Source organism: Nerophis lumbriciformis, linkage group LG11 (assembly GCF_033978685.3).
Source record: "Nerophis lumbriciformis linkage group LG11, RoL_Nlum_v2.1, whole genome shotgun sequence".
NCBI classification, from domain to species: domain Eukaryota; kingdom Metazoa; phylum Chordata; class Actinopteri; order Syngnathiformes; family Syngnathidae; genus Nerophis; species Nerophis lumbriciformis.
The window spans coordinates 6,705,677-6,728,114 of record NC_084558.2 but is presented as its reverse complement, the minus strand read 5'-3'; the positions used below and the strand labels follow the sequence as shown (position 1 = coordinate 6,728,114).

The 22,438-nt window shown below is 39.0% G+C and overlaps 1 protein-coding gene across 3 annotated transcripts; it reads left to right on the top strand.

Annotated features, from left to right (window-relative positions):
- Window positions 1–1,734: 1,734 nt before the first annotated feature.
- On the top strand, window positions 1,735–21,258 carry LOC133610859 (sodium-dependent neutral amino acid transporter B(0)AT2-like). Of its 3 annotated transcripts, none has more exons than XM_061967561.1 (13): window positions 1,735–1,816; window positions 8,060–8,240; window positions 8,310–8,467; window positions 11,373–11,496; window positions 11,574–11,749; window positions 12,012–12,122; window positions 13,775–14,007; window positions 14,604–14,787; window positions 14,867–15,068; window positions 15,146–15,305; window positions 18,228–18,390; window positions 18,460–21,036; window positions 21,157–21,258. In XM_061967561.1, the coding sequence occupies exons 2-12, from the start codon at window positions 8,060–8,062 to the stop codon at window positions 18,703–18,705; spliced, it is 1,938 nt and encodes a 645-aa protein (XP_061823545.1). In that variant the 5' UTR covers window positions 1,735–1,816; the 3' UTR covers window positions 18,706–21,036; window positions 21,157–21,258. The 3 variants fall into 3 exon arrangements, with proteins under 3 accessions (XP_061823545.1, XP_061823544.1, XP_061823543.1); XM_061967560.1 differs by lacking the exon at window positions 1,735–1,816 and adding an exon at window positions 2,936–3,252; XM_061967559.2 differs by lacking the exon at window positions 1,735–1,816 and adding an exon at window positions 2,936–3,261.
- The last annotated feature ends 1,180 nt before the right edge of the window (window positions 21,259–22,438 follow it).

Here is a 22,438-nt window from a genome sequence, read left to right as displayed (position 1 = left end):
GCTTAAATTGTGCAGGGTACTAAAATAAATATCAAAATAGTTTTTAAAGATGAAAAGAAAATGCACTTTAACTTATGTAGTTTCAGCGAAGTCCGAGAAAGTCTGTGCGGAAAGCTTGTCGCGAGATAGGGATTTCAGAATCATCTGTCCATGATGTTTGTAAAGACTTTTGCATTTTGAAAATTATACAATTATAATAAACACCCAGTTTGAAATTATTTTAGTTGTGTATACATTTTTTGGGACACCCTGTAATATATATATGTATATATATGTATATATATTATATTTATACATTTACAGTACAGGCCAAAAGTTTGGACACACCTTCTCATTCAATGCGTTTTCTTTATTTTCATGACTATTCACATTTTAGGTTGTCACTGAAGGCATCAAAACTATGACACCTGTGAAGTGAAAACCATTTCAGGTGACTCACCTCTTGAAGCTCATCGAGAGAATGCCAAGAATGTGCAAAGCAGTAATCGGAGCAAAGAGTGGCTATTTTGAAGAAACTAGAATACAAAACATGTTTTCAATTATTTCACCTTTTTTTGTTAAGTACATAACTCCACATGTGTTCATTCATAGTTTTGATGCCTTCAGTGACAATCTACAATGTAAATAGTCATGAAAATAAAGGAAATGCATTGAATGAGAAGGTGTGTCCAAACTTTTGGCCTGGACTGTATATTTATTTGATTATTTGGCGTACCACTAGATGAAGCCCGCGTCAGACTAGTGGAAGCGTCCCTCAGTTGTAGCTGGGTTTTTTTTGTTTTTGGCTGCACATACGCAAACGTTATTAGCCCTGTTATACCTTCATAAGTGACTGTAAAATGTGCATCTTTTGTAGAAGACGCAGTAGTTTCTGACGCGCGCACACACACACACACTACAGTTGTAGTGCAAGTACCATTAAAAATGTCTTCTTAGTAAATTAGGAGTTACTCACCAGGATACTTTTTTTTTTTACTGAATACTTAGTTTTACACAATTATTTGGATGACTTATTTTTACTTTTTACTTTAGTCATATTTCTCTAAAGTAATGATACACTTACTCGAGTACCATTTTTGCATGCTCCACGACCACCTCTGTCTGTTTAATATATGTATAATGTATTCATTTATTTTTAACTTTGCTCCTTCCTTAGTACCACTTGAGAGAGCCCATGACCACAGATTGAGAATTAACATGTATTTACATGGTTAGATTGCCACTGCACATATTACATAACATATTGTGGCAATGATGTCATGGGCTTTGAGAATTAACATGTATGTTAAATTACTGCTGTACATATTACATAACATTATGTGGCAATGATGTCATGGCACAAGCCCCAGGGGGCATAATTTCATTCTAAACTATTTATGGGTTGCTCTGATATGCTGTGATCGATGCACCAACTACCAACTCTGGTTGGTTCTTCTTTCATTTTCAATGTTTACTATGTCTGCATTCATATCCAATGCATTTTACTGCAATTTACAGATGGGAAAGGTGTCACTTTTCACAACAAGCCTCTATTTTCCACCAATAGAAGAAGAAAGAGGCGGAGTTGTGAGAGGTGGCAGCAAGAGAAGAGGACATTACTGTTTTAAATACCTTTTTTTTTGCAAGTCTTTCTTCAACCTGACTGAAGGTATTTATGACGTGCATGTGTTTATAATTCATACAAGTACAAAGATGCTCCAGTGTGCTCTTGCAAATACTGACCGTTTTGTGTGTGTTTGACTTTAAAACCGGCATACGTGGCAGAGTGTTTGCCGATGCGGACCACTCACTCATGTCAAAGTGACCACAGAGAAAGGTGCTGATTTTTTTTTAAACAAAACAAAAAACAGGTTTGGGATTTTTAAAAATATATATGTAATTTTATTTTTTTTACAAAGGTTTGACATTTTTTGATTGAGTAGAGCGTCCTTCGAGGTCGTTTGTTAATTAACGTCTTCTGTTGTGTCACTTTACTCCTCAGTATTTTTGTTGAAAGAAAACTAAATAATTATTAAAGCGTACAGAGGAGACAAAACAAAACTATGCCGAATTTAAAAGGACAACGTAATCTCTCAGAGGGAGCTCGCATGAATTTAAAACATTATTTTTCATGACTCAAAACGCACTATTCAGAGTTAGCATATTTAGTGATAACATAAAATAAATTTTCAGTTATAAATATGTTTGTTTACGTTCAACGTGACGTGTTAACAATCGGAAGTAGCAGACTAATGTGACTTCCCGTGCAACGCATGTGTGGGAAATTTTGATTTTAAATTCGAGCATTCTACTGTCAATAATTGTATGAACGGCAATTGTAACCCAGTTCACATTAAGTATTGAAAATATGACTTGGCATATTTAGTGATAACATAAAATACATTTTCAGTTATAAATATGTTTGTTTACGTTCAACGTGACGTGTTAACAATCGGAAGTAGCAGACTAATGTGACTTCCCGTGCAACGCATGTGTGGGAAATTTTGATTTTAAATTCGAGCATTCTACTGTCAATAATTGTATGAACGGCAATTGTAACCCAGTTCACATTAAGTATTGAAAATATGACTTGGCATATTTAGTGATAACATAAAATACATTTTCAGTTATAAATATGTTTGTTTACGTTCAACGTGACGTGTTAACAATCGGAAGTAGCAGACTAATGTGACTTCCCGTGCAACGCATGTGTGGGAAATTTTGATTTTAAATTCGAGCATTCTACTGTCAATAATTGTATGAACGGCAATTGTAACCCAGTTCACATTAAGTATTGAAAATATGACTTGCATCTATGTGTAACACATTTTCTTCTCTTTAAACACACTTCTCTGACGCAATGGAAACATGCTTGCTTTACTGAGCGTCACACAAGTCCGACAGCCCAAGAAAGTCCGTGAATGCAGCAAGTAGGCGAGGCTACGGTGTCACAACCGCACGCGGTTGGAATGTTTTGAAGTAAAAGGCGGATGTTGTCTTGCCTTTAGTGCTAAATGGTCACCTCAATCGACTCCTGCCTGTGTATTTTCTTTTCCTACCAGCAGTATATTCCTGCAGCAGTGTATATATATACATATATATATATATAAATCCACACGACTTTTTAGCTTGACTGGCCGAAATGGTGGCTGCACGCGCGCCTTTTTGTTAGGCGACCTTACAGGATACAAGATTTTTATCGTCAACATTTCCACATTTTGGCTTTATTTTCTGTTGTTTTTTCCCCCCCTGACACCATTGTCATCTGTTCAGGTCAGTATGGTAAATATCTGAATATATACGTTCGTCTATTAGTCAAAACAAAAAGGCATGTGGATTTACCGGACATGCTTGTGTTTGAGCCAGGTGGCGTGGGAAATACAGGTAGTCAAATTAACAACACACTTAATGTACCTGTAATGTTTGTACACTTTTACGCTCACTAGTTCTCGATCTAAAACAAAACATGCATTGATACAAGCTATTACACAAACACGTGTTGTTCAGATAGAATGGACTTTATTGTCATTATATTTGCATATAACGAGATTAAGGACTCCGATTTAAGGTGCGGTAGTGGGAACTAATATGGGATAAAAATAAATTACACAAGAAGTAATAAAGATAAAACTAAGAATTGAAATAGACTACTATCCAATAAAAAATAAGCAATCCTGTACAATATACAAAATACTGTACAATATACACAGGCCCGGCCCTAACCAATCTGGCGCCCTAGGCAAGATTTTAGGTGGCGCCCCCCCACATCGGCAGTGAAGTGTATATACTCACAAGAAACCGAATAGCTTTGTCTTTGACCTTTTTTTTACTTAAAGAAAGCAAATTAACAATCAGAATAGTTAACAAGATAAAAAAATATGAATAAATAAATGAATGCAAAAAATGAATATATGAAATACAATATTTTTTACATACATATTACCTAATTAACATTAATGATGTGCACTTTAACAACTAGGCTTACAACTATACCTAATATATAAAGGGGTGGAAAAGTGACTATTACCTGCAGGGCAAACATTAGCTAACCAGAAGGCAATAACAATGTAAACAAAAAACACCTGCTTAAAAGATCTAATACAAATGTCCCTGAGGAATGTAAGGTGGGAGTACTGTAATTACCTAACGTTACATTATTATTTTCCATAACAATTTAGCCCCCTCCACAATATTAACCCGACGTTAAAACAGAAGTAGCTATTTATTGATTAGCAATTGCCGAATCATGTAACATTAGCTTAATGCTAAAAAGCCAGGTTACTATCACATTCTGTAACAGACAAATAATTTCATGTAGGCTAACGTTACCTACCTGCTACCTCTTGTCTTTTTCTCGTTTCTCCTCCTCTTCTTTTCTCTTATTTCTTCCCTGGGCACCTGACAGTTTTGGCCGTTTTGACATCTTGTGTTGATTTTTTGATGTGGTGACGTCCAAAAAGAGTCATGATACGGGAAGGGGGGGGGGGGCGTAATGTTGTAACAAATAATATTTCTATTATATAGGCTTTACTTTGCATTTTAATTAACGTGGGATTATTTTTTGTATTTAGAAATAATAGTACCAACTTTTTTTTTTTTTCTCCAACATTTGTGGCACTGGCGTGGCGCCCCCTGATGGACGGGGCCTTTAGAATTTGCCTATACGGCCTATGCCACGGGCCGGCCCTGAATATACAGAACAAGACAAGAGTACCGGAGTGATAACAATCAGTGTCTGATGTATTGCACTCGAGGGGTAATATTGCACAGTAGGGTTTTCGGGTAGGATATTGTATAGGGGTGAATTATTTATTATAAATTATATTAGTTATTATAGTTAGTATTATAAGATTAGCATATATCAGTAACTGATGCCAGCTAGTGTGGCGGTGCGACAGTACTCACAAGGTCTGCACTCAAAAATGTCGTCAGTTTGTATTTGTGGTCTTGCTGCGAGGCCGGACTGTGTGGGATGGCCACTGTCACATAGTGACCCACATTGGATTGGTTTTAAGCATTTTTGATGTACAAAATGTATCAAAGTGGCCCTCAGCAGTCTTTAATTTTGCATCACAATAAAGCTCATGTGTAATTTTCCAAACATTTTGGTACAGTTTCAACAGTTCAAACATAGTTCTAGTCATAGGCGCCGATTTATATTTATATTTCTGCCAGTGGGTGCTCGTGTGTGTGTGTATATTGTAAGGGGGAGGGCGTGTCCGGATAGCCCTGTGTAAGTCTGATTGATTGATTGAGACTTTTATTAGTAGATTGCACAGTACAGTACATATTTCGTACAATTGACCACTAAATGGTAACACCCAAATAAGTTTTTCCACTTGTTTAAGTCGGGGTCCACGTTAATCAATTCATGGTAAGTCGCCGTGTTGAATGATACTAGGGACAGATAGCGCTCAGACAAATTGTATTAGAATTGTATCCAATAGGGAATAAATACTTCTGATTTCAAGTGTATACATTGTGTCGTCTTTAAACATCTTCTGGCTCCAGATTAAAAGAATACGTCGACAGTATTAAAAAAAAAAAGAAGATGTTCAATGAAGTTAATATCCCATATGATTTGTGGCTTTTTTATTTTGTGAAACGGACCAAACTCGCTACAAAATTAATTACAACAAGATTGATTTTTCAAAAAGTATTTTAAAGATTGCCATCAATCCCACGTCGGTGCTCGGCATTGTCCGTGGGTGCTCAGGCCCCGAAGCACCCACGGGATTGGCGCCTATGGTTTTATTTTAGTATTTTGTACTTCTGTTCGAGACACAGGTAGCTTTTGAGCTCACAAAAGGGTCCAAGAATATTTATTTCAACTCGTAATATTCCAAACATTTTGGTACAGTTTCAAGAGTTCCAACATAGTCCTATTTTAGTATTTTGTACTTCTGTTCTAGACACAGGTAGCTTTTGAGCTCACCAAAGGGTCCAATAATATTTGTTCCAACTCTTATATTTTATAACATAAGTGTTCAATTCAGACATTATGCCTACAAATTACCACAAAAAAGCATAAATACCACAACCGCACTGTTCTGAGCGGAGATCTGCTTTGTAAATAAGTTTAAATATTTAAATATTGCCTGTCATCTAACTAAAGTGATTACCACATTTGTCATTTTGGATTAAAGTTACAAGAACTAGAATGTTCTACAATGTCAATAACGACACTCACTGTTGCCATTCCCGTCCAATTACTGTACTTGTTTAAGACCTGATTTTCGATGCTGACTAACAAAGAAACAAAGCTTCTTCACCTGTCAGTCAAGCACATCAAACCACACTACTATCTTCTCTCAAAAAAACAAAGGCCAGAAAAGGTTGGGCACCATGCACCACTGCCTTAACCCTCAGAGAATTTTGTTTTTTGAGATGCATTCTTTTCTCTATTTTTGGCCATAACACCTACTCAGTGGCCTAGTGGTTAGAGTGTCCGCCCTGAGATCGGTAGGTTGTGAGTTAAAACCCCGGCCGAGTCATACCAAAGACTATAAAAATGGGACCCTATACCTCCCTGCTTGGCACTCAGCATCAAGGGTTGGAATTGGGGGTTAAATCACCAAAAATGATTCCCGGGCGCAGCCACTGCTGCTGCCCACTGCTCCCCTCACCTCCCAGGGGGTGGGACAAGGAGATGGGTCAAATGGCAGAGGACAAATTTCACCACACCCAGTGTGTGTGTGACAATCATTGGTACTTTAACTTTAACTTTAACGTAAATTGTCCTTAGGTTTTTTTTGTGATTCCATCCATCCATTTATCTACCGCTTATGCCTTTCGGGGTCGCGGGGGGTGCTGGAGCCTATCTCAGCTACAATCGGGCGGAAGGCGGGGTACACGCTGGACAAGTCGCCACCTCATCGCAGGGCCAACACAGATAGACAGACAACATTCACACTCACATTCATTAATTTTTATATTTTGTCATATTAACTGGGAAATCATTTATAATTTTAGCCCAATAAAGTATCTGAAGAACAAGAAAGTTCTCGTAGACTTTAGAGTCTATACATTTTTTTTTTTTTACTTTTGCTGTTATCCCTCAATCAAATTCAGTCCTGAATAAAAATCAGCTAACATGCCAAGTTATTTTTTATTATATTTTTTTAACCCTTTAAATGCCAATTTGATTTGATTATGTCAGGGTTTTTATAAAGATTTGCATAATATGAGTTATTATCCATACAGTACCCCAGGGCTCTGCGATACTGGGGTAAAGATCAGGCCAAAATAGACATGAGATAAAACTTATTTGTTTGCATTGTTTTATTTTTTACTGTGTGGGATTACACCTTTTTTTATCAGTGTAGTATAATAGGGACAGGCAAAATCCCCATTGACTACCATTGTTATTAAGCTTTTTAACTGTACATTACACAATATAATCATGCATTTTTTAATTTCAGGGTTTAATTTTGGAGAAGAAGAAAAAAAAGAGTACTCTTGTCATATTTACTGTTTGGAATTAGATGGGACAATTTTAGTCAAATGTTTCTCACAGAACTTTGAATCACACGGTGGTGGCTTCCTGTGGTAGGGGGGTGATTCGTTGATGACGTAACAGTCGATGACGGCCATGACGCTTTAGAAATGCGATGAAAAGAAAAACAAAAGATTAGGACTGCCAACAATGTTTCTTGTGTCATGCTTTTTGTAGCTTTTTCATCCTTTAGCTTCTCTGTGTCTATTAAATTAGGTAATCCATTGAGGGTTAAGGAACACATTGAATATTAGATTAGATGCTTTTATTGTCATTGCACACAACATACAAACAAACCTGATTCAGAGCTCAACTCCTTACAGCAGCATGAAGACATGTTAAAAGAAAAACTATACATTTAGAAATAAACAATCAGTCCTTGTAGTGTGTGTGTGTGTATGTGTGTCTGTTCGCCATCGGTTCAGGTTCAGTAGTCTGTTCTCAGTTTGGAGGGAAAAAGCAGTTTTTAGTGTGTTGGTGTGAGTACTGAAGGTCTTGAGCTTGCCTGCTGTGACAGTGGTGAAGATGATGCGTAATGCTCTCAAAAGCATTCATCTTGTTTTCTGTCTTATCTTTTTTATACAGATGGAGAAGCAACTCGCTGAGGCAGAAGCCAACCATCGAGAAAATCACCAGAGCGCTTCTGAGCCTACAGCCCGAGCAGGTTGGAACAGTAAAATAGAGTATTTTTTGGCGCAGGTGGGATTCAGCGTCGGGCTTGGGAACGTCTGGAGGTTTCCATATTATTGCCATCAGAATGGAGGCGGTGAGTATATCAGTCAGAGTGTCCGAATGAACTATTCTCGCTGACTGATGCTCATCTTTTTTTTCTCAGGATCGTTTTTGTTGCTCTATGTGGTGATGATGCTGGTTGTAGGCACACCATTGTTCTTCCTGGAGCTGGCAGCCGGTCAGGCGATCCGACAGGGAAGCATCGGAGTGTGGAAGTACATCTCGCCCAGGCTAGTTGGGATCGGATACTCCAGCTGTGTGGTAGGTTAACCTTTAGAATTGTATTGTATAGTCAACACTTGATTTTTTTTATATGATAGGATCTACACTAGGGCAGAGCGATATGGCCTAAAATCTACATCACGATATATATTGCAGCCTCCTGCGATAACGATATATCACGATATGTTATTTTGTATGTAAATGATAATAGAACTATGTCAAAACGGGTTACAAAGGCTCCTAATTTAGTTGCTGACAGGCGCGCTAACATATTACGGCATTTACGGTGGTACTATTTTCTCAAAACTATTATTAATCTACTTGTTAATTTACTGTTTACATCTGTTTACTTTCTGTTGTAACGTGATTACCGTATTTTCCGCACTATAAGGCGCACCTAAAAACCACAAATTTTCTCAAAAGCTGACAGTGCGCCTTATAACCCGGTGCGCTTTATATATGGATAAATATTAAGATTCATTTTCATAAAGTTTAGGTCTCGCAACTACGGTAAACAGCCGCCATCTTTTTTCCCCGTAGAAGAAGCGCGCGGTGCATGCTGGGATATGTGACGTTTCATTTCCATTTGTGTGTTTATGTAAAGACCCCAAAATGGCTCCTATTAAGTGTGTTGTCTGTCTAATTATAAATAATGCAGACGAGGCGTGTTAACTGAGTTCTCAACGTTTACTCACAGCGTGCTCATAACCACATTCTAACTGCCAGCACATACAACAACGCTTCTCAGGGCTACCGCGCATGCTCGTAACTATCGTTGCATGCTGGGTAGTGTAGTTGTTATATTTGCTAGCTCATAACAGCACATTGAGAGACACGCTTACGCGCTTAATTCAATACTCGCCGTCATTCCGGGTGGATTGACAAAAGACCTCCAGCCGCTAGATATTGGTGTCAACAGGGCATTCGAAGCTAGACTGCTAACTGCGTGGGAACAGTGGATGACGAAGAAGCGCGCGGTGCATGCTGGGATATGTGACGTTTCATTTCCATTTGTGTGTTTATGTAAAGACCCCAAAATGGCTCCTATTAAGTGTGTTGTCTGTCTAATTATAAATAATGCAGACGAGGCGTGTTAACTGAGTTCTCAACGTTTACTCACAGCGTGCTCATAACCACATTCTAACTGCCAGCATACAACGCTTCTCAGGGCTACCGCGCATGCTCGTAACTATCGTTGCATGCTGGGTAGTGTAGTTGTTATATTTGCTAGCTCATAACAGCACATTGAGAGACACGCTTACGCGCTTAATTCAATACTCGCCGTCATTCCGGGTGGATTGACAAAAGACCTCCAGCCGCTAGATATTGGTGTCAACAGGGCATTCGAAGCTAGACTGCTAACTGCGTGGGAACAATGGATGACAGAAGGCGAACACACCTTCACTAAGACGAGGAGGCAGCGCCAGACGACGCCAACATCTGCCAGTGGATCGTAAATTTGCCCAACTTTTCACTTCGGACACCGGAGACGAAGGATTTACGAATGAAGAATAACTTCAGAAAGTGAGCGCTATGTTTATTTTGTGTGTTGTGACATTAACGTTCGAGCAACATTATGTTGCTATTGCTCTGCACTATTTTGAATTTTACTATGTTTGTGATTGCACATTTGCGTACATTTTGGGAGTGAACAGAGTTGTTAGAACGCTGGTTTTTAATATATTATTAAAGTTTGACTGACCTATCTGACTGTTTTTTTGACATTCCCTTTAGCGCAGCGTAGGCGCGGCTTATAGTCCGGGGCGGCTTATTGGTGGACAAAGTTATGAAATATGCCATTCATTGAAGGTGCGGCTAATAATCCGGTGCGCCTTATAGTGCGGAAAATACGGTATATTTACACTACTGTTAAAATGCACTAAACATTTATTCTTCTGTTGTATCAATACTTTACATTAGTTTCGGACAATACTACAAATTTTGGTATCGATCCAATACACAGTACCGGTAGTTATTGGGGCAGTATTGACCATAACAATGCTGATTATGATGCCTAAAGTGTTCAATAAGTGTTCCATTTTCTACCGCTTGTCCCTATTGGGGGCGCGGGAGGTGCTGGAGCCTATCTCAGCTAGTTTGTAAACAATAACAAAGACGACAAAATATTTTTTGATAGTAAAAAAACATCGATCTAATCACTGTGGTATTGACCTGGTACTATACTACTTGGTATCGTTACTGTTGATATTTATATCGATCTGTCACCTTTATTTACATTGAAGAGCTCTAGCTTGCAGTTAGCATATCCTCTTACAGTGTGTAGTGTAGAATGTTTAGCTATATGATAAGTGATACTTATGAAGAAATGTAGTTCATTTTCCTCTGTGGAGGGAAGAATTGCTGACTTAAAAGCAGCTATGCACTGTGTAGGGACGTTAGCCACTAACGAGGACGCCACATTGTGTTTAGGTCGCATTTGTCCGCGTGCCACTGTCATATGTGCCGGACACAGCTAGAATGAGTCGTCATGCATTATTACGTTATAACGATAGTATTAAAAACTCTATCGTCGGCTAAATATATGTCATTTATATCGTATCTCATTATTGCTTGTATTCCATCCTGTGACTTCTTCCCAGAAGTAAAAAACAGTGGTGGTCAACTGAGCCAATTTTGTGTGTAAAAAGCCAGAAAAGAGAGGTAGTAATGGTCTAACATCATATCTCGGGGGGGAAAAGAATTTAGTCTTCAGCCTTAATATATTTCTATTTTGCAAATAGTGTAATTATCTTAAATATTTATGATCCTTTGTCTGTTATAATTTATCTGTCGTATTTCTCAAGCATCCAGAAAAAAACCTCCCACAGTCTTCCCCAAAAATGTGAATGTTTCAGCTTTTGCTATGGTATATCGGATGTATTGAATATTTTACGATTTCTTGATCATGTTGTTATAATTCTGTCATATTTTCAAATATCCTTAGGTGTGCTTCTTTGTGGCTCTCTATTACAACGTAATCCTCGCATGGAGCCTCTTTTATCTTGGCAACTCCTTCCAGAGCCCTTTACCTTGGACAAAGTGTCCAGGGCAGGGGCAAAATCTAACAGGTACATCCCATAATATTATACAATGTACACAGCAACAATGAAAAACAAAATCAACATGTTATTTGTTTTTGTTACAGTTACGGAATGTGAAGCTAGCTCGCCTACCTCGTATTTTTGGTACCGTAAAGCTTTGGATATCACCGACTCCATCAGCGAGACAGGCACTTTCAACCCGTACATTATTGGCTGTCTGCTGGCGGCATGGACCCTTGTGTGCCTGGGAATGATCAAGGGAATCAAGAGCTCTGTCAAGGTAGCTGCCTAAATTTGCACAATTAAGACGATGGTTTAATGAAGCGGGAACCAGGCCGTTATTATGAAGTACAGCTATTATTAGAGGTCAGATGTTATTGTAAATGTAATGGTGGAGTATGGTGATTAACAAAGGCCTTTTTTTGATTGGCATTTGAAAATCGCTTCATTTGTTTACTGAGTCAAAAAATATATACTTCTTGCTTGGTTGTCATTTATCCATCCATTCATTTTCTATTGCTTGTCCCTTTAAAACCTCCTAGGTGATGTATTTCTCCTCCATCTTCCCCTACGTGGTGCTGTTCTGCTTCCTTGTGCGGGGTTTTCTACTTGATGGTGCCCTGGAAGGCATCACCCACATGTTCTACCCCAAGGTAATGGCAGAAAAACTTTCTAGACCAGTGTTTCTTAACCATAGGGCCAGTGGGCACCCTGAGAGGGCATTAATGTGTCACTCAGTTGACTAAGTGACACATGAAAACCTCAAACAGTTAGAAGAAGCCTGTATCACGGCGCTAAATCAAACTTTTTTCAAAAGTCGCAGCAGGCTAAAACATGAGAATTTACACTAATAGTGCACACCGACTCCTCCACATGCATAGAAATTAATCATCCACTTACTGTACTTGTTTGGTGGACTTAAAGCAATGCGATGATACATAATATTGCAGCTCGGTCATATAATCTAATGATGTAATCCATACGATACAATCAACATCTTCCCAACATTTCAAAATACGGGAAGAACACAGCCACAAGAAAGTGTCACCTCATGTAAACCCCACACGCTCTCAGTACCACTAAGTTACTTGCTGCCCACATGTTTTCTTCTTCTCACCTAATACGGCCAAATAACACGCCCAGTCACACTTATCACAGGTATTTTTATTCAGACTAATATAAATATAGAGGAAATGTGTGTGTTCCATTTGTACTGGGAAGTCGTAATTTTTAGTGTAAACTACATTTACTTTTTTACTTTTTTAAATTCGATCTCAATTTTGTACACTGCTGCTGGAATTTTAATTTTCCTGAGGTAACTCTCCTGAAGGAATCAATAAAGTACTATCTATCTACATTTATTTAATGTGGTATATGCGCTGTACATCGCTAGCAATGGCGTCTGTGTATCCTCTTCATCCACCGTGTTTAGAGGTTGTAGACAGAGCCCATATTTTTCCATAAGTTGTTTATAATTAGAGAAAGCAAATGCAAAATAGATTTTGTGGATTTCGCCATCTTAATTTCCGTCCTCGTAACTGGAATGCTCACAACTCTGCTGTGACATCATTCCCAGCTCTGAATTCCGAGGTTAATGGAACGCAGCAAAAGTGTTGAAGAATAGCAAGAGAGGTGGGATACAGAAGGTAAAGGAACGCATTTATGTGAAATACAGAAGTGTGAAAGTTAAAAGGGTAGGAAGTGCAGTAAGAAGAGAATAAATTATACTGACACGATTAAGGCTGGGGCACTGTATGTTTAACAAAACAATGAAATAACTAGGTAAACATCAAACAGGACTATGAGGGATGTAAGGAGGAGTCGTCTGTGGAACTATGTGCAGTAAGTATGAGACAGTTTCTTAAGTGTGAAAATGATGGCCAAAGTGGTAAGAATAACATTATGTATTAATAATTTAGTTCGTTTTTTTGTTTTAGCTCTGCAAAACTGCATGTTAATGTATTTTTTACGAGTCCCATTTGCAGTTATTGATTAGTATTTATTTTTGTTATGAGCCTGACCTAAGCCTTGCTCAGCATGTTTTTGTATGCGCTTGTCTGTGTTGAATAAATACAACTACTGTAATTAATGGGATTATCACATTGTTTCATTTCATTGACAACATTTAGAATTGCTAAACTGTACGTAGGTTAGATATAATTGTTGAGTAGGATGAAAATCAAGAGTAAGACTACTAGTTCTAATTACTTATAAAAAAGGTTAAAAGCCCCTGATATAGACGGGAGGCACATTGATATATAGTACCCATGATGCAACTTGCTGTTTTGCCTCTCTCTATGCACAGCTGGAGATCTGGGCAGACATTCAGGTGTGGCGGCAGGCGGCCACGCAGGTTTTCTTCGCTCTGGGTTTGGGCTTCGGATCCGTTATTGCCTACTCCTCCTACAATCCCAAGAACAACAACTGCCACCGTGATGCCTTCACTGTCTCCTTAATAAACTTCCTCACATCCGTGTTGGCTACGCTGGTGGTGTTTGCTGTGCTTGGCTTTCGCGCAGCTTCAGAATGTATTGAGAGGTATGAGGCAAATATATTTGAATAATAATTAAATCTGAATGCTCTATAACACTTATCATACTATTAATGCTCATTATGTTCATACTATTGTCTACAGCCAAGGGCGGGGACCCTGAATTAAAAGTTCAGTAACAGGTCTAATTCAGGAAATGCGTTTCGTTTTTAAAAACAGTTTTTCATTGTGGACCACATTGCAGTTATTATAGTAGCTTATAAATGGACATCAAAAGTCAAGGAAAAATAGTTGCAAGCATGTATTCAAGTACAGAACCATTGTGCAGAAAGTGTATTGGTCACAAAAAATGCTTGTAAAATTCAAGCTAAAAGTGACAAAAATTGCAATTGCAGTGCAAATGTATGGCATAAATGTAAACAACAAATGCAATATCAAACGTGGAAAAAGATAAAACTGTTAGTTTTCCAATAATTTTCACACTGATCTAATGACAAATCAGATATTGTTAAATATTATACTAAAATTTGTACCGTATTTAAAAACATGTTAAAGGTTTTGGAGCCAACTGAATTAAAACAAGTGTAAGTGTGAACATTTTGAGGTATATTAATTCTATATCCTTCTCTTTGTCATTTTTTAGTAACATGAAGCTGCTGTCAGAGCAGATCCGGAGCGGTTCTGTGGACCCAAACATGATGCCAAACTTTGACTACTCTAAACCTCGTTCTGTTACCCTGGAGATTTACAGGAGCTGGTTCAAACAACATGGAGAACATATCGCTGGAAATTTGACTGGCTGCAACCTGGAAAAGGAAATGCAGAAGGTAATATTCAAATTGAACCTCCATGATTGAATCCCTTTGTCTTGCGTACACGGAAATTAAAGTTTGTGTTTGGGTTCAGGGCGTGGAAGGAACTGGCCTCGCTTTTATCGCTTTCACAGAGGCCATTTCTTTGTTGCCTGGCAGCCCGTTCTGGTCAGCCCTCTTCTTCCTCATGCTGCTCAACTTGGGCCTCAGCACCATGTTCGGCACCATGGAAGGCATCCTCGCCCCACTCACCGACCGCTTCAAGACTCTGGCAAACAACAAGACCAAACTCACAAGTAAACTCTGCTTTGTTTGTCTCATGTTGATTTCAGACAGAACACAAGCCTAACATTTCATGTTTGTAAATATTCAGTTTTTAGCTGCGTCATCGGCTTTCTAATTGGCCTGCTCTTCACTCAACGCTGTGGAAACTACTTTGTCATGATGTTTGACGACTACTCTGCCACCTTGCCTCTCATCATCGTGGTGGTATTTGAGACCTTCAGCGTGTCTTGGCTATATGGAGCTGACCGGTGAGGACTAGTTACACTCTGCAGGGAAAAAAAACATTTAATGTTGTTCTAAGTGCAAAGTATTGCGGACCGTCCTATTTAAATGAGGATTTAGCATGTACGATCCTGACTGTCACTATGGAGACACTCATTTTCCTTCACATTCCTGGCATCATAAGCGCCAACATGTGCTGTTGCGATATAATGTTGAACATGCAGCACACAAGTATAGTCTGCACCCCCTTTTCTAGGCTATATTGATGTGGAATCTCATTGAAAACAGAACCTTTTTTTTTTTTTTTTTTTTGTGTCCTGTCCAGCTTCTCAGGCAAATCATATAGTTGATGTAGATGCCCATATCGGCTGTTCAGATTTACTGTACAAAAGAGAAGTGTAGGATACTTCTCTTGTTGCCTTATTTGTATTTTACTTTATTAAATGTATTTATATTATCATTTAGTGCAGCCGGGCCGGAGCAGGAGGGGATAGAAAGAGAAAAAAAAAGAAGACAGAGGGGGAAATTGTGGGGACAAGAGGGGGATTAGACAGAGAGACAAAAACAACAACAGCAAACAACAACAACAACAACAACAACAATAGAGCAACATCAGCAAATATGACATGTACAAATATGATGGTAAAAGTAATAGCAAATAAGCAGTTAGCGAAAAATAAAAAATAATACAGAAATGACAATTAGCATTATTACACTACAAATGGATCAATACAAATACCAATAGAAATAGCGCTATTGATAATGAACAATACCAATAATTTACCTTTATTATCAACAATACAGTTGTTTAAATGCAACAATACATATACGTAATGATAACTTGAGATACCAAAGAATGCAGAAAAATGGAGGGGGAGAAAGAGAAGCAACCTACATTAACCTTGTAGATTGTTATAGTCACAATAGGTTAAGCTTTGTCAGTGTGCCATGTGTTACACCCAGTTTACCCTAGGGCAACAACGTTAATATATGTTTGATGAAACGTGATTATGTGCATGAGTGTAAGTATGCATATGTACTTGTATATGTACAGAATGTGTATATGTGTTTGTACAATGAATGTATATGTACAGAATGTGTATATGTGTTTGTACAGTGAATGTATATGTACAGTATGTGTATGTGTATGTTTGTATATTGAATGTGCGTGTGGATGTACGAACATTAGGTAGGTAAATATGTACTGTATTTGTGTATGTATGTGGGAGCGTAGGTACCTATGTACGTATGTGAGCATATGTGAATTTGCATGTACAATACATTCGACTCCCAGAGTGCGTGGGAGCCAGAGCACGGCCCCATCACCCCCGAGAGCCCAACCCACAAACAGGAGGCGTGGTGCCCAGGGAACCAGGGACCACCACCCCCACGCAGCCAAGCCGGCCAGCGACAGGAACCCCAGAGCCCGACCCACCGTACCGCCCACAAGGGCCAGCAGCAGGCCGCAGACAGACGCACCCGGCAGAGGACAGGGCACGAGAAAAGCAGGGGACAGCCAGACCCCAAGCCAGCGAGAGACCACACCCCACACGGGCAGAAAGGCGAGACGCCCCGCCCGAGGGACCCAGAGACTCCCCGCAACCGGACGGGAAGACCGCCCCCGCCCCACCGGCAACCGGGCCCCCACGAGCCCACCCCCCACCCCCGGAGAGCGCGGCGAGGCCAGCCCCCGGCCACCCCACCCAAATCGGCCGCCGCAGGACCACCCAGGCACAGGGCCACGGGAACCACCCACCCCACCCGCAGGGACCCCAACGATGGAGATGGAACAACCAGCAACCGCCCCGCCGAGCCCCCCCCCCTGAGGGAGGGGAAAAATTAAAAAATAATATTAATAAAATATATTAAAAAATAAATTAATTAATTAATTAACAGAACCTATTTTTAGCACGCCCAAAGGTGCGCTGAGGGAGGTGCCGCAGTGTTGTGATGGTATGTCTGGATTGACCCAGTTGCCAGATTCTGCATATACATAGAGACCAGGGTATACCCCGCCTTTCACCTGAATGCAGCTGGGATAGCTCCAGTCACCTATGTGACCCCGAGAGGGATAAGCGGTAGAACATTTGGATGGATGGATACGTTAAATGGATTGCGCTCCCTATTTTGCTCATTTTGGAGACCCAATCCTCTATGCACAAGCTTAGTAGATCAGCTTTGGGTGTGTTATCAAGTTTGCATGCGTTCTATTACACGCAAACCTTTAGTAAATCAGGTACTAAGGGTTTTGTGCACACATCAAACCAAACAGAGCTAGCTACTTATAATATACTTTAAAGTGCACCCGCATTGTGCGGCTAAATAAAACTGTTTCCTTGTCCAACTATTTTCCTTTTAATAGTAGATTTCCTAAAAACAGGGGCACTGTTAGGCATTCTGGGCTCCATTATTTTCTTTACCCCACACTCAATACTTGCCAGCCAGGGCAGCCCTTGAATTTGCTCCAACTCTACACGGTGCCCCTGCTTAAAAATAATGTTAAAATAGTGTGTCGTTTTTGTGAACCCAATATTGTGGATCTTCTCATGAAATTAGTTTATCGTCACACCCCTAGTAAACACATTTATTAGACACTACATAACTTATAAAATACCACCAGGTGACTATTGTGCTACAGACATATTCATGTTGCTTCCTGTTATGTGTCTTCAAGGGATAAGTAGTTTTACCAAGTGGATATAATAAAACGTATCAAATTTGATTAATGGTAGCATTGCATCAACTAATGTATTTACATAGTCAATGGTCACTCAAACATTAAATGCGATGCCTTTCGGGGGATAAAATTGAGGTGAGGTGTTCTGAATCACTCTGCTTCCTCGTCGCCTTATTCGTTTTTTACTATGCATACATAGGTTTAAAGGTTTAACCGAGCTGAAATGAGCTGTGAAAAGATATACGAACAATCCCTCACTCTCTTTGTAAAGATTCCTGGATGACATCGAGGGGATGCTAGGCTGGCGCCCTAATGTGATCTACAAGTACTTGTGGAAGTACATCTGTCTGCTGGCCATGTTGGCACTGCTGGTGGCCACCAGCGTGCGCATGTGCATCGAAAGACCAACTTATTTGGCGTGGACGCAAGAGACGGTATGACACATGACATACACCAAATATGTCCTACCTTAAAGAGTCTTATTTCTGGTTATATTTTCCCAGGCTTCTGAGATGAAGGTACCATACCCAGACTGGGCTCTAGCTGTCCTAGCTTTGCTCATCATATTCGCCATGTTGCCTGTCCCCGTGGGCTTGATCTACACTCTTCTGCAAGACAGAATGAGGGGACAATTGGATGATACAAAGCCTGGTCAGTACAGTATTGTTAACACTGAGGACAGGTTTGAAACCCCAATGACGGAATTGTCAGGCGTGAGCCAACGCAACGGAGATGCAAGTTCTTACTAACTTCTGGGTGCTCTCCATTTCTGTTACACGCCACACATGTCTGTAAGTCTTGTTGACTGTGGACTGTTTGATGGGACTGTTATTTATTCATGCCAGTGATCAACTTCTTTATTTGTTTTTGGTTGAAGAACACCTGATTTCAAAAGCCTTCTAGTTCGTAAACATCAGCAAATATTCAAAATACGATCTACGGTATTTGTATTTTGTCATATCTTGACTAGACGTCCATACAGTACAGAACAAGGGACATGACTACCTTCATTGTATAAAAGTCTCGATGGACGGCTTCTGTGTCCTAGTCCTCGTTGTCATCAGTTGACAACAAGCGTTTTCAAAGTGTGGAAGAGAACTCCCCCACTACCTGAACATTTTTTTTTCTAGACACCCCAGACTTTGATCACTCTTTCATCATTGGAACTGAAATCATACAGTGGTACCTTGCTTTTCGGTAATATTCCATTTCAAAAGGTCAGACAAAAACCGAATCGTACGAAAACCGAAGCACTTGATCACACAAGAAATAATATAAATTCAATTCATCCCTTCCAGACACCCAAAAATATAAAACATTTTTATTTGAGAGTTGTTGCAGTTTTACATGCAGAAAACCATATGAAATACATATAAATGATCAACATTTAACATTATTATTATTATTACATTTACTGAAGACTTGTCGGCAAAGACAGCGATGAGCTGACAGAGGAGAGGAGAGAAGACCCACTTTTTGACTTGATTTCTTTCTTGAATTCAATAGTTTCTCACCTTCTTTATTTAAATTATGGTACTCACAACTTTCTTTGAACCCACAATAGCTTATTTTGCAGCCATCCTGATTTGAGAGAAAAAAAGCTCAGACTGAGTCACAAACTTGTTGAGTTTCTTTGTTTGGGCACTCTATTTTGTAGAATAATGCGCAAAATAGGTTAGAAATAAAAATGTAATTATTGAAATTTTTGTTATGTGCAATGTGTGTCTGTATAATAACCGTGACGGTATGCAAAAGCTGGGGTCCAAATTTTGTCAAAAACCGAATCATAAGAAAAGTGGCTGTATGAAAACCGAGGCACCCCTGTACTTTTGCATTTTAAACACATCAGCAGTTAACACCAGCAGGTTTGATTTTTTTACCTCCTTATTCTTCTCAAGCTGCTGCTCCTTTTCTAGTGCCAAAACCAAGGGAGGCTCGCCTCATGTAAAAAAATGCTGCACAACACAGCACTAATTCCAGCTATAGGCATGACAGGTTGAAAACAGGCTCATTCGCTACTTCTTCATTCCTCCAGTTTTAGATATTTAATGTGTAATTGAAATATTTGATTGTTGTGTTCAAAACATGTTTGTCATGGTCCTGTACCAGCTGTGTAGACAAAACACAAAAATGTATGTTGAGCTGACATGATTTTTAGAAATAGACATGCAGCAGTTTTTAAAGGTTCAGCTGAAGACCTGTTAGATTTTATGCATTGTTGAATTATGAGGTTTGTGAAGGTTTTTTCACTAATACATAATTATTAATTTATCGCCCACCGCTTACCCTCTTCAGGGTCACTGGTCCTGTCTGTTTTATTTACACAAGTTTTGTTCTTTGAAATTCAGGGGTTTACTGTGTGAACGATTCATGTTTGAATGCTGCCAAAAGCAAGTGCCTTTTTTAAAGAGGCAGATTAAGGCATGTACAGTTAAAAAAACATTTTCGTTTGTATACAGTCTGTATAAATATTTTGCCAAGAAAAATGTAATTTAATTCCTCTGTAAAATGTTTTTACTATCAAATGTTTTTTATTAAAACATTTTTTACAGCAAAAATGTTTACATTTTTGTTTTCATTTTTAAATTTTTTCTTGTTTCTATTTGCAAATGTCCACACCCTTTATTGCTTTTGTTTTGTTTGTTAGTGTGCTTGTCACTCTTTAAAGTCGTCCTTCAGCTTTGTTTGCCCTAGTTTGTATTTCCACTTTTTAAAAATAAGCGTCAGTGCTTTAACAGTTTGCGTCCCTGTAAAGCTGTGAAAGAAAAAGCAGGCTCTCGACATGAATGCGATTGTACTTTGTTTTTTGATATTGGCATAAAACAAGAACAATACATTTAATGTAATGAGCAAAGCAATGTGTTGTCCAACTGCTTAACTTGCATAAATGTCCTTTTCTGTAATTTTACATGATTGTAGAATGCTTGTGTGTGTGTAAGGCATGTGTGGAAGACTACTGACACAGTAGTCCCCTGTGAAAACACTGCATCTGGGGAGTCCGTTGTCTTGGATGCATTTTCTCTTGTGAAGACTAACAAGGAGCCAAAAAGGACGTGGAACGACACCTGCTTCCACTTCAGGTAAAAAAAAATATATATATATACATTATTGCCTCAATATGTAGGTGATTTGTTGAAAATAAGGCAAGTCTTCTTAACCTAAGCAATATGACTATTGTTTCCTTTAACTGTATTTCTCAGTGTACTCAGTTGACCCTCATGGCGGATTTGTTCACACTCTTCCTGCTGCTTCTCCTTCCACTGAGCGGCTCTCAGATCTCGCTGCGCTCAAAGCGGGAGATGGCAGCCATCCCTCCTCCGGCTCAGCTGAAAAACCAGGGTAGCGCTCATCAAAATGCAAAGCGTGAGTCAGTAACAATGAGTAAAGTCATGTTCATCTCTCAATGATATTCTATTAACCACAACAGATGCCCATGTAGATCAAGACAACGCCAAGGTGGGCATTTTTATTGTTGCAGCAGCTGGAACGTGCGCTCTGATGGCCGCTGTGTACTGCATCTACAACAAGTTCTACAACAAACAACCTTACCTGCACACCGAGCTTCACGAAGACCCAGGTAGAGTATCGAAATGCACCTTTTGGCAATTAGCACAAGGTTCAATTTCAAACAAGACTCACTGATAGTAGTGCTCTATTATGCTAATTTGACTATTTCATTAGGTGTGCACAAAAAAATCGATTCATATCCGACTTACGATTCTTATTCAACCTGATTCTAAATCGATTCATAATGTTCTAAAATTTATTTAAAAAAAAAAAAAAAAGTATATGTACTGTATGTGTGTGTATATATATATATATATATATATATATATATATATATATATATATGTATACAACTCTTTTTAAAATAAGAGTTGTAGAAATTATTGGAAACTACAAGTTGACATACACTTGTAAAGAACATAATGTCATGGCTGTCTTGAGTTTCCAATAATTTCTACAACTCTTATTTTTTTGTGATAGAGTGATTGGAGCACATACTTGTTTGTCACAAAAAACATTCATGAAGTTTGGTTCTTTTATGAATTTATTATGGGTCTACTGAAAATGTGAGCAAATCTGCTGGATCAAAAGTATACATACAGCAATGTTAATATTTGTTTACATGTCCCTTGGCAAGTTTCACTGCAATAAGGCACTTTTAGTAGCCATCCACAAGCTTCTGGTTTTTGACCACTCCTCTTGACAAAGTTCAGCTAAATTTGTTAGTTTTCTGACATGCACTTGCTTCTTCAGCATTATCCACATGTTTAAGTCAGGATTTTGGGAAGGCCATTCTAAAACCTTAATTCTAGCCTGATTTAGCCATTCCTTTACCACTTTTCACGTGTGTTTGGGGTCATTGTCCTGTTGGAACACCCAATTGTGCCCAAAACCCAACCTGCGGGCTGATGATTTTAGGTTGTCCTGAAGAATTTGGAGGTAATCCTCCTTTTTCATTGTCCCATTTACTCTCTG